Raw genomic sequence first — 15378 nt, 5'->3', positions numbered from 1 at the left:
AAGTGGGTTAAAGCCTCTGCCTTCAGCTTGGGTCATGATCTCAGGGTCCTGGGATTGAGTCCCACATTGGGCTCTCTGCTTGGCAGGGAGCCTGCTTCCTCCTCTCTCTCTGCCTGCCTCTCTGCCTACTTGTGATCTCTGTCTGTCAAATAAATAAATAAAATCTTTAAAAAAAAAAAAGAAATATTAAAAAAAAAGGGATAATAGTGATGTTTAAGACAGGTTGAGTGGTGCCCCAGTTATCACACAGCGAGCTCTTAGCCCATGAATCTAGTTTTGCTTCTGTGTCTAATGAGATGCAATATTCAAGCTAATTATTCTTTGTGCTTTTGTCCAGCACAAGAATAAAATGATGAATTTGAAAACTGTTCTCTCCTATTTGTTGTTCTCAACAAATATATAATCCTTTGAAGTTTCCTTTTGAGATCTTCCAAAAGAATGTCAAGGGTTAAATTAACAGTGGCCCTATATAACAGTTACTTACAGAATTGCAACCAAAGCAAACAAACCAGTAGACAAACAAAACAAAACAGCTGTTTTCATATGTATTGGAAGGAAGTGACTAATTCGGCTGAATTTAAAGAACAGGAAAAACTGTTGCAAAATTTACATTTGTATACATTGCTATCTATCTATACATAGCTTTACAAATATAGCTATCTCCTCTGAGTTCTGGGTTTGTAGTTGAGTTTAATATGTTCTTTTCACCCCTAGATTTTACATGGAACCCTACATATAATTTCTTACATTATTATGGTAGTAGTATTTACATTTAACTCCTTAATTCATTAAGACTTATTGTTAGTATATTGTTTAAAATCATGTCCTTACTTTCTTCTTAAAGGATAGCCAGATGTGTTTGTATCATTTATTATAACCAGTCTTTAAACACTAGATTAAAAAAAAGTCTGTCATATATTTAAAGTTCAAGTACATTAAGATCTATTTTGTAGTTTTTACCCATTTCTACTGATTTGTATATCAATAAAGTACTTATTTGATTAAGTAAGTTAATAACATAGTCAGATATGGGTAACTCAATTCCTCCTGACCCCTGCTGCTATTCTTTAAGTTTGAAGTATTCTTGGATGTTCTGGGAGACATTGACTTCATTTGTTCTTATAGAAAATTTCACCAAGTGTATGGTACATCCTTGCAAGGCTTTATATTTTGATTTCTATCCTTCAATAAAATATACAGTTTACTTTAAAGCAATCTATGCTTTGAAAATTCTAAGGTTTTTATAGGTTTTTCCCCCCAGATTTTTAGTATTTTTTCCTTGTGCTAATTGCTAACATATGAAGAAGATATTTTACATTACAGTGATCTTCTATGAAGCTACCTTAACACAATATTTTTAAAATTCTAATCAGTGTTTTAGTGGGGAATTTTTTTAAGTATACAACTATATTTTTAATAATGAGTTAATTTTATCTTCTTAATATTTATAAATTTTTATTTTATATTTCATATAAAATATAAATTTTATTTTAATTTTATTTTATATTTATATTATATTTTATATTATATATCTTATATTTTTATTTTATATTTTATATTATATTTTTATATATGCTAGAATTCATAAAATATTTTTGAAAAATAATAGAGACAGTAGACATTTTTATCTAGTACCTGATTTTAATTAACATGGTATTGTTGTTTTAACATTTAGGATAATTTTTTAATGACTTTATTAAGTTTAATGACCCAAAATTATTCAATGAAGACTTTTTATGAGACAGGCGCTATGCCAGACTCTTTGAATATTCTGTGAACAAGATATACCCTATTGTCCTTGCATAGCACACATTTTTATGGTGCAGAGATAGGAGAATATTAGACATAATATGTCAGCACAGTATGGGGTAGGTAGGAATGTGCTAATAGGTATAAAAAATGACAGAACAGGAAAATGAGGACAGAAGTATGAGGAGAGCTATAATTTTAAATAGGTTAATTTAAATATGATATGATATGATAAAGATAGGACTCATTAGGATGACTTTTGAGGTATGATATGATATGATAAAGATAGGACTCATTAGGATGACTTTTGAGGTAAGAGTAGAGGAGGTAAGGATGTTAGCCATGCAAATATTTAGGGAGAGACCATGCTAGGCTCAGGGAACTACCAGACATACTCAAGAAATATCATGAGATATTCTTTTATTCCTATTTTTCTTAGAGTTATATTAGAAATTACAGCTCGATTGACCAAATGCCCTTTTAGACACTAATGGAAAGGATAAAATTCTCTCTCTCATCTATTATCTATATGTATTAATAGATAGGTTATATATGTTTAACTTGTTGATGAAATTAAAGAAGTTATTGATAATAACTTCTTGATATTTATCCAGGCTTGCTGTTTTGAAATAAAGCCTATTTGGTCGTAGTATAATTTCATTTGTCACTTGTAGGATTCTATATGTGAATAGTGTATTCAAATTATTACAACTATTTTTATATTAACAGTGACCTTTTGTTTCTTTTCTTCATATGTCAGACTTTATTATTCATTTTCATTTTAGTTTGATTTAGTGACATGAATTGAAGAGGCTTCAGTAATTTTATGCTGGAATAATTTCTTCTTTAAGAATTAGATAAAATTCAGTTTTGAACCCAACTGTTCCTGATGCCTTTTGTGAAGTAAAGCTTTCATGAATTTTAAAATTTAATTAAGCCTGCTTAATAGAACATAAACTGGGCAATTGGCTATATAATAGTAAGAAGACAAAGTAAAATATTGCTTGAATTATTGAGGAAATCATCTTGGAATTAAAATAAATGCTATAATAGCATTTCTATAACCATGGGAACTAGCTAACAATGTATTCTGCTTGTTATATTGAAGTTGGATTCATCTAGTATTTGACTTTTCACCCACTTTTGTTACATAGAATCTTGTTCTAATGGAGTCTTTGAAAGTGATGGAATTATTTTTAGTTATAGCTCTAAATATTCCAGTAAAATTTGCTCAAGTGTTTCAAAGTGCTTGCCTCACTAAAGTAAATGGTCCTTTTCCATATTAAAATTCATTGATGTTATTCCATCCTGATTATCAGAGGTTAAATTTATTATTCAATCAAACTTTATTCGTGATTGTAATATTTACTAAAATCCAAAAATTACTGCATACATCAACACTATTTTAGGTTGAAAGTTAAGGAATTCAGAAATATTAAAATTTTAATAGTTATTTTTAAACATATAGCTAGATATAAATTTTTGCTATAACTTTTCATTTTAAAACAACACAAAATTTGGACTAGAAATACCTGTAGAAAGGCTCTTATTTTAATCCTTTATATATATATATATATATATGGGGGGTTTTTCATAAATTAAAATCCAGGAACGATGAAAAAAATGAGTGAATGCATCCTCAGGAATGTCACATTACCTTTCTGGAGCTACTTTATCCGTGATAATTCTGACCTCCAGGCCCTTGTCCATCTATTCCTCAGTCTTCCAGCACTGTCCTGTATCTCCTGGTCATAGTAATATAAGGTAAGATATGACAGTTTTAAACCATCCCAAATTCCTTACCTCTTTTGCTTTGCTTCTTCCAAATTCTAAGTTATAGTTGATTTCTCACAGCTGGTTCACCCATTACTTCCAATGGTGATGTGATATGATCTTCCTGATATAGTACTATACCCTGTTTTCCAGTTGGATAATCTCTGCCGTTCCACTTGATTTACTACCAAGCCAGTAGCACAGTTCTTGAGACTATTGTAGTCTCCTCCCTTGGTCAAATGATTCTCTCTAAAAAGGCTCTATCTCCTGCTCTGAAAACTGGCAGCCACTGAGACCCCAGGTGTATCTGTAGGTATGAATGTATTCATTGGCGTTCACACTATAGAGAGGGTAGTGTGCTCTTTCATCTGTCACTCTGCAGATTCCTCTGAAATGAATGTGAAAACAGGTGCATAGTGTAGAGGACCCTCTAACCCCATTTAGTAAAGCTTTTAAATTAGTTTGTCTCAAACTTTTACTCTATAATACAAGTAACAAGTCAAGTTTTTCCATTAATTAATATAAACAGAATTAATTAATATAAACAGAAATTAATATAAACAGAAAGTGATTGCATAATAATATGTAATAAAAAGTGATTTATTTATTCTGTATTGACATGTAATTACCATGTTAACGTGAGCAGCAGAGCTTGTGATAGTACCTAGTGTTAGCCTAGTTGTTTTGTCTGTAAGGCAACCTGTTTAAAACCATTCCTCAAAGTCATGTTTAATTTCCTTTTCAGCCAGGAGTCAGGGCTTTAAGAAAATGATTTACTGCACTTAACAATATGTCAAGAGAGATGAGTCAATGTTAATGTGAAATTCTAGGTAACTCTTTTCCATCACTGTCATCAGTGAGCGGCAATACTTACCTTACTCTCTGGAGATCTAAATCTTATTTGGTTGTTCTGGACATCATGTTGGCTAGTGGCTATGGTCCTCACAGACTTTCTTACTGCCCTTTTTGCCACTGAAGATGTGTGTGGGTTGTGGGGGAGTGTGTGTGTGTGTGTTTCCTGATATGTGTGCTTACAGTATGTCCAGGCAAAGCAGAAATCCTTCTGTTCATCGATTATAAACAATCCCCAAGGTTGAGATAAGAGACAGGGATGAATAGGCAGACCACAAAGGATTTTTAGGGCAGTTAAAATACTCCATATCATATAATAATGGTGAATACATATCATTACATACTTACCCAAATCCAGAGAATATACAAGACAAAGAGTGAACCCTAAGGAAAGCAATGGACTCAGTGATAATGATGTGTCAATTCATCATTTGTAATAAATGTACCCTTCTGATGGAGGACAGATTTGATGACCAGGAAACTGTGCACATGGGGAGGCAGGGAGAATACGGGAAATCTCTGTGCTTTCCCCCAAAGTTTTGCTGTGAACCTAAAACTACTCTATAAAAATAAAGTCTTCAAAAAAATAAAAATATAAAACAGTTCCCAGCCATAGATATTCTTGACGTCATATACCAAAACAGTGGCAGACAGCAAAATTCCTCTTTAAAATCTCATATTAGATAGAATATCCTACAAGGGGAAGGAGAAAAAGGTGAAGAAGACAAAATGATTTTATGAATTTCACCTTCTAACAGCAAGTAGAACTCAAAAACATTCAGTTCATGAATTGAGTTGTTAAGTTAGTCATGGTTTAATATAATAAACCTATAAATATCTATTTTAATTCCTGCCCCCTGTTCCTTCTTATTGATTGCCACACTTTACCTATCTCTCACCCTTTGTTTACATACACACCCAAGGCAATATGATAGAATAACTGTGATAATCCATTATCAGATCAAAGAGCACATTTGATTTGCATCATAAGATATGAATGAAAATGAAAAAGCTGGGTTTATTGGTGCAGATTTCTGATTTTGCAGGAAGATGACATCCATCATAACTCATGATATAGAATCTATATTTTCCACCCTGACAGTATCAGGCTGATGAAATATGCATCAAAGCATAGTAGCAAAGCTGGGAAAAAAAAGTAAAAACACATAATGTCAATCCTGTTCACTGAAAAACTGAATATTCCTGCATTTATTAAGAAATGTATATGTGTCAAGGACTTGAACTTGTGATTGCCCTGAAAGATAACCATAAATGATCCTTTATTAAAAACAAAACTAAGTTATCTCCCGAGGCTGAGATTTTACAATTAAAAGTTATTTTACAATTTTTCCTAAATACACCTGAAAAAAAAACTTCAAGATTGAAGTACACATGGAAAGCAATCTTCTTTAACTTATACACCTTTATTCTCATATTTACCCTTAAGATGATCATACTTCTCTTTATTATTTAATGGTAGGAATTATTTGCCATACATTTACTATAGAATATAAATATTGACCTATTGTGTTCCACCATCCCATATATTTCACTGATTCATGACCTCTCAATACAGTTATATAATAATTATTGTGTCAGTGTTAAATGTCAATGCAAAACATAAGCCAAGTTCATAAGTTCATACTAAGCCAAATCCTGAATAAAAAACAACAACAACAACAACAACACTGGAACCTTGAATAGGATTGTCTTTCATCTATAGAAATGTGGGAGGGAATTGATACCTTTACAGTATTATATCTAATGATCCATGGCATAACATAATCTTCCATTATTTAAAAATTAATGTTATATTTGTAGATATTGAATCAAAACCAGTTGACCTTTGTGTTGTTAAAAAGCAAAATTTAAACAAGTAAACTTGAAAAACCAATTTATTTTGTTAAGCCATTTATGAATAAGGCAACATCCCATCTAGCAAGTAGGAAGGAGCTCCAAGGTTCTATACAAAACAGGAGAATTGTATAGACAGACATAGGAAGGGACAATTTGTCAAAAAAAAAATTAAAAAAAAGAAAAAAGGAAGAAAGTTTTGTTTGAGGCAAGGTCACCTTCCTTAGGAGGAAAGACAGGGGGCCTTAGTAGATGGATTACCTAGTCTTCCTTTGGGGGAATGAAGAGGGACCATGTGACAGATCACCTCCTTGGTGCTGATCAGAAAACTCCTGACTATTTAAGATTACATTTCTGGGAAAGGTTGAAACTGCAATTAGATTAGGTATTAAGCTCTGGTTTGGTGATAGCCTAACATACACGACTCCATTTTCAGCCTACGGTTTTCTTTTTTTTTTTTTCTTTTAAAGATTTTATTTATTTGACAGATGGAGATTACAAGTAGGCAGAGAGGCAGGCAGAGAGAGAGGGGGGAAGCAGACTTCTCGCTGAGCAGAAAGCCCGATGCGGGGCTCGATCCCAGAACTCTGAGATCATGACCTGAGCCGAAGGCAGAGGCTTAACCCACTGAGCCACCCAGGCGCCCCTCATTTTTTTTAAATAAAGATTTTATTTATTTATTTGACAGAGGGAGATCACAAGTAGGCAGGCAGAGAGAGAGGCTCCCTGCTGAGATCCCGTTGTGGGGCTCGATCCTAGGACCTTGAGATCACCACCTGAGCTGAAGGCAGAGGCTAACCTATTGCCACTCAGGCACCCATATGGTTTTCATTCTGAAAGCATATTACTTTGTATCTATACTATTTGATGCTGAACTTCTTTAGTAACTCAACTGCTAATGTCTCATGTAATGATGTCTACAGATTCCCCAGGATTCCCTATGCTCAGAATTATCTTATCTCTGAATAATGACAGTTTCATCTCTTCTTTCAATTCTTGTGCATTTTATCAGTTCTTTTCTTGCCTTATTGCAGTAAGACCTGAAGAAAGATTAAGGGAAACACGTTAGTGGACATTTTTGTCTCACTTCTGAGCTGAGAGAGAAATATCTCAATAAATCACCATTGGTGATGTTTCTTAAAGAAATTTCTATATCTTCTTTATAACATGAAGATACTATTTTATAAACTCAGTTTTCTATAATTTTTATCAAATATATTTTATTAAATTCTTCTCTGCAATCTATTAAATGATTATTTTATTATTTTTTTAAACTTTTTTTTACTTGTCATGAAATATATTATTTTTCCTGCATTTGAGTGGGTGAGTTTTATTGTTCTGTCCTCAAGTTTACTGATTCTAACTTCTGTCATCTTCATTGTATTACTGATTGAATCAATAAGTTTGTTTTTTATGTTAATGCTGTTTTTAGTTCTATAGTTTTCATTTGGTTCTTTTTTCACAATTTGTATTTCTTCGCTGAGATTTTGTGATTTTTCATTTGATTCAAGAGAATTTGTAATTTCTTGCTGACATATTTTTATTAAAGCAGCTTTAAAAATCCTTGTCAGATAATACCAGTTTGTAATTTATCTAATTGGCGTTAGCTATCTTTTCTCATTCAAATTGTGATTCTCCTGGTTCTTAGTGAGACATGTTATTTTATCATATCCTAGCCACTTGCTTATTATGTTGAGCCTGTGGTTCTTATGTAAGCTCCCCCCTCCCTCCCCCCCCCCCTTTTTAGCAGGAATTCACTCTATTTGCCATATAGGTTCCTAGTCTAATTTTGTGGCCTGTGGTTCCATTGGCAATGTGCTTTTTAGAGACTGTTTGGATTCTTTGGTCTAATTGATATCCCACTGTTACTTGCTGATGCTGTTTGAGGAATGTGGAAGGAGTTTTCTCAGGCTGGGCCCCTTGGTTCAACTAAGTGGGCAAAAGGACTCTTTAATCCACCATTGGGTAGAAATCCCTCTGTAGAGTGGGAGCTTCCAAAACACCCCTCCTCTGTGCTGTTCCATCAATCCTGGGATCCCTAACAGATCTTCTTTTCTCTTTCTACCTTTCAGAGTTGGACTTGCCTTTCAGTTGTCTCTTGCAGGTTTTTGAGTGTTTATTATTACTGAGGGGGAGAAGGAAAAGATGAAGAAGCCAAGCCATCTTCTCCAGAGCAGAAGTCATTCTAAATCATTTTGATAGTCAATTCTCTAATGACTGGGTGGAGCATTTTTTCTAGATGTTTAATCACAAACTGTGCTCCCATGTTTATTAACTGTCTCCCCACTAATTATTTGTAATTCTCCTCTTAGTTGAAGTGAGATATCCAAATTATAAGTACACCTATATCTTTTCTAGGTATGTATGTTATAGATAACTCCTCAGCTTCTTGTATTTCTTTTAGTATTTCTTACATTTGTCTTGATACAATTTTTGAAGAACTTGACATTATTTAAAGTGGTAGAAGACCTATTAATTTTATAATTTAAAAAGCATTGAGAGTTGATGATAACAGTCTCCACCATTATTCCAAGTCTTCAGGGAAAGGATTAAAATATGCAAGAATATAATAGGAAAATAATACCTTTTATATTTTTTGCAAATGTGTTTGACTGAACTGTGCCAATTTTGTTTAATTTGAATTTGCTCTTTCATCAACATCTGGAGGATCATTTATTTTGATATCTCCAAGTGGTATATAATAGAGGTTCAATATATATTATTAAATTAATGACACAGTGGCTTGAGCACTGCATCTTTCTGTAGACATCATAATCTTTCATATTGCCTAATATATACCATATACTAAGAGACCTCTACAAGTATGAATGGACTATGATGACATTGTGAGTGAACAGGAGACCGCCAAATGTTGGGAAAAGAAGAACATGATGGCTATATTCCTACAATGTTACATAATCCATTCCCTCTATCTTTAGTAAAATGTTTTTGACCACTATAGAAAAAAGAGATGTGGAAAAGACAACAAATCTTTCAAGGTTTTGTAACCATATAAAATACTTTGTGACCATACTGATAACAGTATCATTTTTATTCTGTTTTATTTTAGGTTCAGGTGCTTCGGAATGCTGGAGAAGAAGTGACCCTCACAGTGTCATTTTTAAAAAGATCACCTGCTTTCCTCAAACTCCCACTGAATGAAGATTGTGCATGTAAGCATTTATGAAGAATAGGTAAAATGCTCACATCATCATATTTATTTTCTAAACCATTATTTCCTAACAGTAACTGGTAATTTTTTTAAAGTTGGTGTTTCTGCTTGAATACAAATATTTTTGTATCACAAAGCATTCTATGAATGCTCATGCAAAGAGAACAGATGTTATTTTTGTTTCAGAATGTATTCAGCACATTTACAGTTATTTGCTAACCTGTAATTGGAGACATTATTTATTATAAAAATAGTATCATATCAACTACATACATTTTGTATCTCTATTATATCTCATTCATAATATTTGATTAATATATTTTATCTAACTTGTAGAATTATATACTCTTATTTGACTACTGGACTTGCTAAACAAGCATTATCACTTAAGTCATCTGATGAGGTTAGGGAGATTGAAGGAAGTAACAGTCCTTGTGGAAATTTATAAGTTACTTAAAAATCTCTTGCCTTTAAATCAATTTGTTAACAAGTTAATTATATATCTACCTGGTGACTTGGCAATTCTACTCCTAAGTGCTTATGGTAGTGACATAAAATTGGAAGACTTTCAAAAGCCTTATGCAAGAATGTTCAAAATAGCTTTATTCATAGTGGCAAACTATAGGAAACAGCTCTGTTCTATATCAATAGGAGAGTGATTAGCAAACTTCAGTATATTCATCAAATGGAATATTACACAGCAATGTAAATGAACATCTGAAATATGTAACACAAGTGAATTTCATTATGAAATAAGCCAGACATAAAAGAGTAAATAATGATTCCATTCTAAAAAAGTTCTAGAAGAAGCAAAAAGAAATCTGATACTAAGAAATTAAATTAATGGCTGTTTCTAGGAGTGTTATTTATTGGGAAGAGGCACAAAGGAACTGTGAGATTTTTGTTCTTTTGCAAATGGTTATTGTTTTCTATATCTCCTCTAAGAAATATTTGCCTACCCCATGGTTGCAAAGAGATTCCCCTAATTTTTACTAGAAGCTTTATGAGGTTGGCTTTTATGTTTAAGTTTAGAATCCATTTTAGATTAATTACTTTTTGTGTCTAAGTGAGGAATTTAGAATCAATAAATGACTTTCTTATTTCCATTAATTTTTGTGTCTATTCTTTCACTGTAACTAGTGTTGATCACATTTTCCCATTTTGTAATTTTTCAAGATTATTTAGCTATTCTAGATCTTTTACATCACTGCATATATTTTAGAAATAACACATCAATTTCTATAAAATCCAATTATGATTCTGAATGGGATTAAGCTGGATTTATAGATAATTTTGAGAATTAATACATTAATAACTTTAAATCTCTCAATTCATGCACATTATATATCATTCCATTTATTTATGTTTTAATTTTTCTTAGCAACATTTTAGTGTTTTTAGTGAGAAGGTCTTGCATATCATTTTTCATTAAATTTATTTTTAACTTATTTTAACTTTCATTAAACTTATTTTTAAGCATTTCTTATTCTACCATAAATGGTATTAAGAAAAAACTTTTATTTTCCAGTTATTGTTGCTAACACATAGGAATACAGTTTATTTTTATACATGCACATATTCTGCATCATAGGGTTAACTTTCTATTAGTTCTGTAGGACTTTTGATATATTCTTCAAGGCTTTTCACTTATGTTATCTGTAAATAATGAATTCTAATTCTTTCTTTCCAATCCACATTTTAAAAATTTCCTTTTCTTGCCTATTGCAATAGTTAGGACTTCCAGTAAATTGTTATATAATATATTGAGAGTAGATATCTCTCTGCTCAAGATATTAGAGGAGAAATTTCCAGTCTTTTACCATTAAGTATTATATTAGCTGTAGGTACTCACACATGTCCTTTATTAGGTTGAGGAAGCATTCTTTTTATTCTTGGGTTACTGAGGAGTTTTCTTTTTCTTTTAAACATAACTTGATGTTGAACTGTCACAATTTTTTTTACATCCATTGAAATATCATATTTTTAATCTATCTTTTAATTCTGCTTATATGGTGAATTTTTATTTTATTTTTATTTATTTATTTATTAAAGATTTTATTTATTTATTTGACAGACAAGGGTCACAAGTAGGCAGAGAAGCTGGCAGAGAGAGAGGAGGAAGCAGGCTCCCTTCTGAGCAGAGAGCCCAATTCAGGGCTCAATCCCAGGACCCTGGGATCATGACCTGAGCTGAAAGCAGAGGCTTTAGCCCACTGAGCCACCCAGGTGCCCCTATGTTATTTTTTTAATTAATTAATTTTTAAAATTTCTTTTCAGTGTTCCAGAATTCATTGTTTATGTACCACACCCAGTGTTCCATGCAATACATGCCCTCCATAATACCCACCACCAGGCTCACCCAACCTCTCACCCCCCACCCCTCCAAAACCCCAAGATTGTTTTTCAGAGTCCATAGTCTCTCATGGTTCATCTGCCCCTCCAATTTCCCCCAACTACCTTCTTTCCATCTCCCCCTGTCCTCTGTGTTATTCCTATGCTCCACAAATAAGTGAAAGCATATGATAATTGACTCTCTCTGCTTGACTTATTTCATTCAGCATATTCTCTTCAAGTCCTGTCCATGTTGTACAAGAGTTGGGTATTCATCCTTTCTGATGGAGGCATAATACTCCATCATGTATATGGACCACATGTTCCTTATCCATTCATCCATTGAAGGGCATCTTGGTTCTTTCCACAGTTTGGCGACTGTGGCCATTGCTGCTATGAACATTGGGGTACAGATGGTACTTCTTTTCACTATGTCTGTATCTTTGGGGTAAATGCCCAGTAGTGCAATTGCAGGGTCATAGGGAAGCTCTGTTTTTAATTTCTTAAGGAATCTCCATACTGTTTTTCAAAGTGGCTGTACCAACTTGCATTCTCACCAACAGTGTAAGAGGGTTCCCATTTCTCCACTTCCTCTCCAACACACGTTGTTTACTGTCTTGTTAATTTTGGCCATTCTAACTGGTGTAAGGTGGTATCTCAATGTGGTTTTGATTTGAATCTCCCTGATGGCTAGTGATAATGAACATTTTTTCATGTGTCTGTAGCCATTTGTATGTCTTCATTGGAGAAGTGTCTGTTCATGTTTTCTGTTTTTTGACATGATTATCTGTTTTGTGTGTGTTGAGTTTGAGGAGTTCTTTATAGACCCTGGATATCAGTCTTTTGTCTGTACTGTCATTTGCGAATATCTTCTCCCATTCTGTGGGTTGTGTCTTTGTTTTTTTGACTGTTTCCTTTGCTGTGCAGAAGCTTTTGATCTTGATGAAGTCCCAAATATTCATTTTTGCTTTTGTTTCCTTTGCCTTTGAAGACATATCTTGAAAGAAGTTGCTGTGGCCAATATCGAAGAGGTTACTGCCTATGTCCTCCTCCATGATTCTGATGGATTCCTGCCTCACATTGAGGTCTTTTATCCATTTCAAGTTTATCTTTGTGTGTGGTGTAAGAGAATGGTCAAGTTTCATTCTTCTACATATAGCTCTCCAATTTTCCTAGCACCATTTATTGAAGAGACTATCTTTTTTCCATTGGATATATTTTCCTGCTTTGTCAAAGATTATTTGACCATAGAGTTCAGCGTCCATATCTGGGCTCTCTACTCTGTTCCACTGGTCTATGTGTCTGTTTTTATGCCAGTACCATGCTGTCTTGGTGATCACAGCTTTGTGGTAAAGCTTGAAATCAGGCAACATGATGCCCCAGTTTGTTTTTCTTTTTCAACATTTCCTTAGAAATTTGGGGTCTCTTCTGATTCTATACAAATTTTAGGATTGTTTGCTCCAGCTCTTTGAAAAATGCCCATGGAATTTTGATCAGAATGGCATTGAAAGCATAGATTGCTCGAGGCAGTATAGGCATTTTAACAATATTTATTCTGCATTTGCATGGAATGGTCCTCCATCTTTCTGTGTCTTCTTCAATTTCTTTCATGAGTGTTCTGTAGTTCCTCGAGTACAGATCCTTTACCTCTTTGGTTACGTTTATTCCCAGGTATCTTTTGATTGTTGGTGCTATAGTAAATGGAATTGATTCTCTAATTCCCCTTTCTGTATTTTCATTGTTAGTGTATAAGAAAGCAACTGATTTCTGTACATTGACTTTGTATCCTGCCACATTACGGAATTGCTGTATGAGTTCTAGTAGTTTGGGGGTGGAGTCTTCTGCGTTTTCCATATAAAGTATCATGTCATCTGCGAAGAGAGAGAGTTTGACTTCTTCATTGCCAATGTGAATACCTTTTATTTCTCTTCATTGTCTGATTGCTGTTGCTAGGATTTCTAATACTATGTTGAACAAGAGTGGTGAGAGTGGGCATCTTTGTCATATTCCTGATCTCAAAGGGAAGGCTGTGAGCTTTTTCCCATTGAGGATGATATTTGCTATGGGTTTTTCATAGATAGATTTTATGAAGTTGAGGAATATTCCCTCTATCCCTCTACTTTGAAGGATTTTAATCAGGAATGGATGCTGGATTTTGTCAAATGCTTTTTCTGCATCAATTGAGAGGACCATGTTGTTCTTCTCTCTTCTTTTATTGATTTGTTCTATCACATTGATTGATTTGTGAATGTTGAACCACCCTTGCAACCCAGGGATGAATCCCACCTGGTCATGGTGGATAATCTTTTTAATGTGCTGTTGGATCGTATTAGCTAGGATCTTCTTGAGAATCTTAGCATCCATATTCATCAGAGATATTGGTCTGAAATTCTCCTTTTTGGTGGGGTCTTTGCCCAGTTTGAGGATCAGGGTAATGCTGGCTTCACAAAAAGAGTCTGGAAGTTTTCCCTCTGCTTCAATTTTTTGAAACAGCAACAGGAGAATAGGTATTATTTGTTCTTTGAAAGTTTGGTAGAATTCCCCAGGAAATCCGTCAGGTACTGGGCTCTTATTTTTTGGGAGGTTTTTGATCACTGCTTCAATCTCGTTAATAGATATTGGTCTATTCAGGTTGTCAGTTTCTTCCTAGTTCAATTTTGGAAGTTCATAGTTTTCCAGGAAAGCATCCATTTCCTCTATGTTGCTTAACTTATTGGCATATAACTGTTGATAATAATTTCTGATGATTGTTTCTATTTCCTTGGTGTTAGTTGTGATCTCTCCCTTTTCATTCATAATTTTATTAATTTGGGTCTTCTCTCTTTTCTTTTGGATTAGTTTGGCCAATGGTTTATTGATCTTATTGATTCTTTCAAAAATCCAGCTTCTAATTTCATTGTTGTGTTCTACTGTATCTCTAGTTTGTATCTCATTGATCTCTGCTCTAATCTTGATTATTTCCCTTCTTGTGTGTGGAGTTGGCTTAATTTGTTGTTGATTTTCCCATTCTTTAAGGTGTAAAGACAGTTGGTGTATTCTGGATTTTTCAGTTTTTTTGAGGGAGGCTTGGATGGCTATATATTTCCCCCTTAGGACCGCCTTTGATGTATCCCATAGGTTTTGGACTGATGTGTCTTCATTCTCATTGGTTTCCATGAATTGTTTAAGTTCTTCTTTGATTTCCTGGTTGATCCAAGCATTCTTAAGCAAGATGGTCTTTAGCTTCTAGGTTTTTTAATTCCTTCCAAACTTTTCCTTGCGGTTGAGCTCCAGTTTCAAAGCATTGTGATCTGAGAATATGCAGGGAATAATCTCAATCTTTTGGTATTGGTTGAGCTTTGATTTGTGACCCAGTATGTGGTCTATTCTGGACAAGGTTTATATGGTGAATTTTTATTTATTTTTATTATTTTTTAAAGATTTTATTTATTTGAGAGAGAGACAGTGAGAGAGAGCATGAGTGAGGAGAAGGGCAGAGAGAGAAGACTCCCCGTGGAGCTGGGAGCCCGATGCGGGACTCATTCCCGGGACTCTGGGATCATGACCTGAGCCGAAGGCAGTTGTCCAACCAACTGAGCCACCCAGGCATCCCTATATGGTGAATTTTTAAATATTTATTTTCAATGCCAAATTAAGCTTGAATTCAC

The 15378-nt window shown here is 33.8% G+C and overlaps 1 protein-coding gene across 2 annotated transcripts in view; it reads left to right on the top strand.

Annotated features, from left to right (window-relative positions):
• Nucleotides 1–15378, top strand: part of LOC111155451 (syntrophin gamma 1) — a 357699-nt gene that overhangs the window by 106316 nt on the left and 236005 nt on the right. For both annotated transcript variants that reach the window (XM_022515614.1, XM_022515615.1), the window contains exon 7: nt 9299–9401. In XM_022515614.1, coding sequence (XP_022371322.1) covers nt 9299–9401 — 103 coding nt within the window. The remainder of the gene's footprint in view (nt 1–9298; nt 9402–15378) is intronic.

The sequence above is a fragment of the Enhydra lutris genome, unplaced genomic scaffold (assembly GCF_002288905.1).
Source record: "Enhydra lutris kenyoni isolate GAN:26980312 unplaced genomic scaffold, ASM228890v2 scaffoldscaffold41, whole genome shotgun sequence".
Classification (NCBI taxonomy): Eukaryota; Metazoa; Chordata; class Mammalia; order Carnivora; family Mustelidae; genus Enhydra; species Enhydra lutris.
Note: the sequence above shows the minus strand (reverse complement) of the source record. Positions and strands in the feature narration are given on the sequence as shown.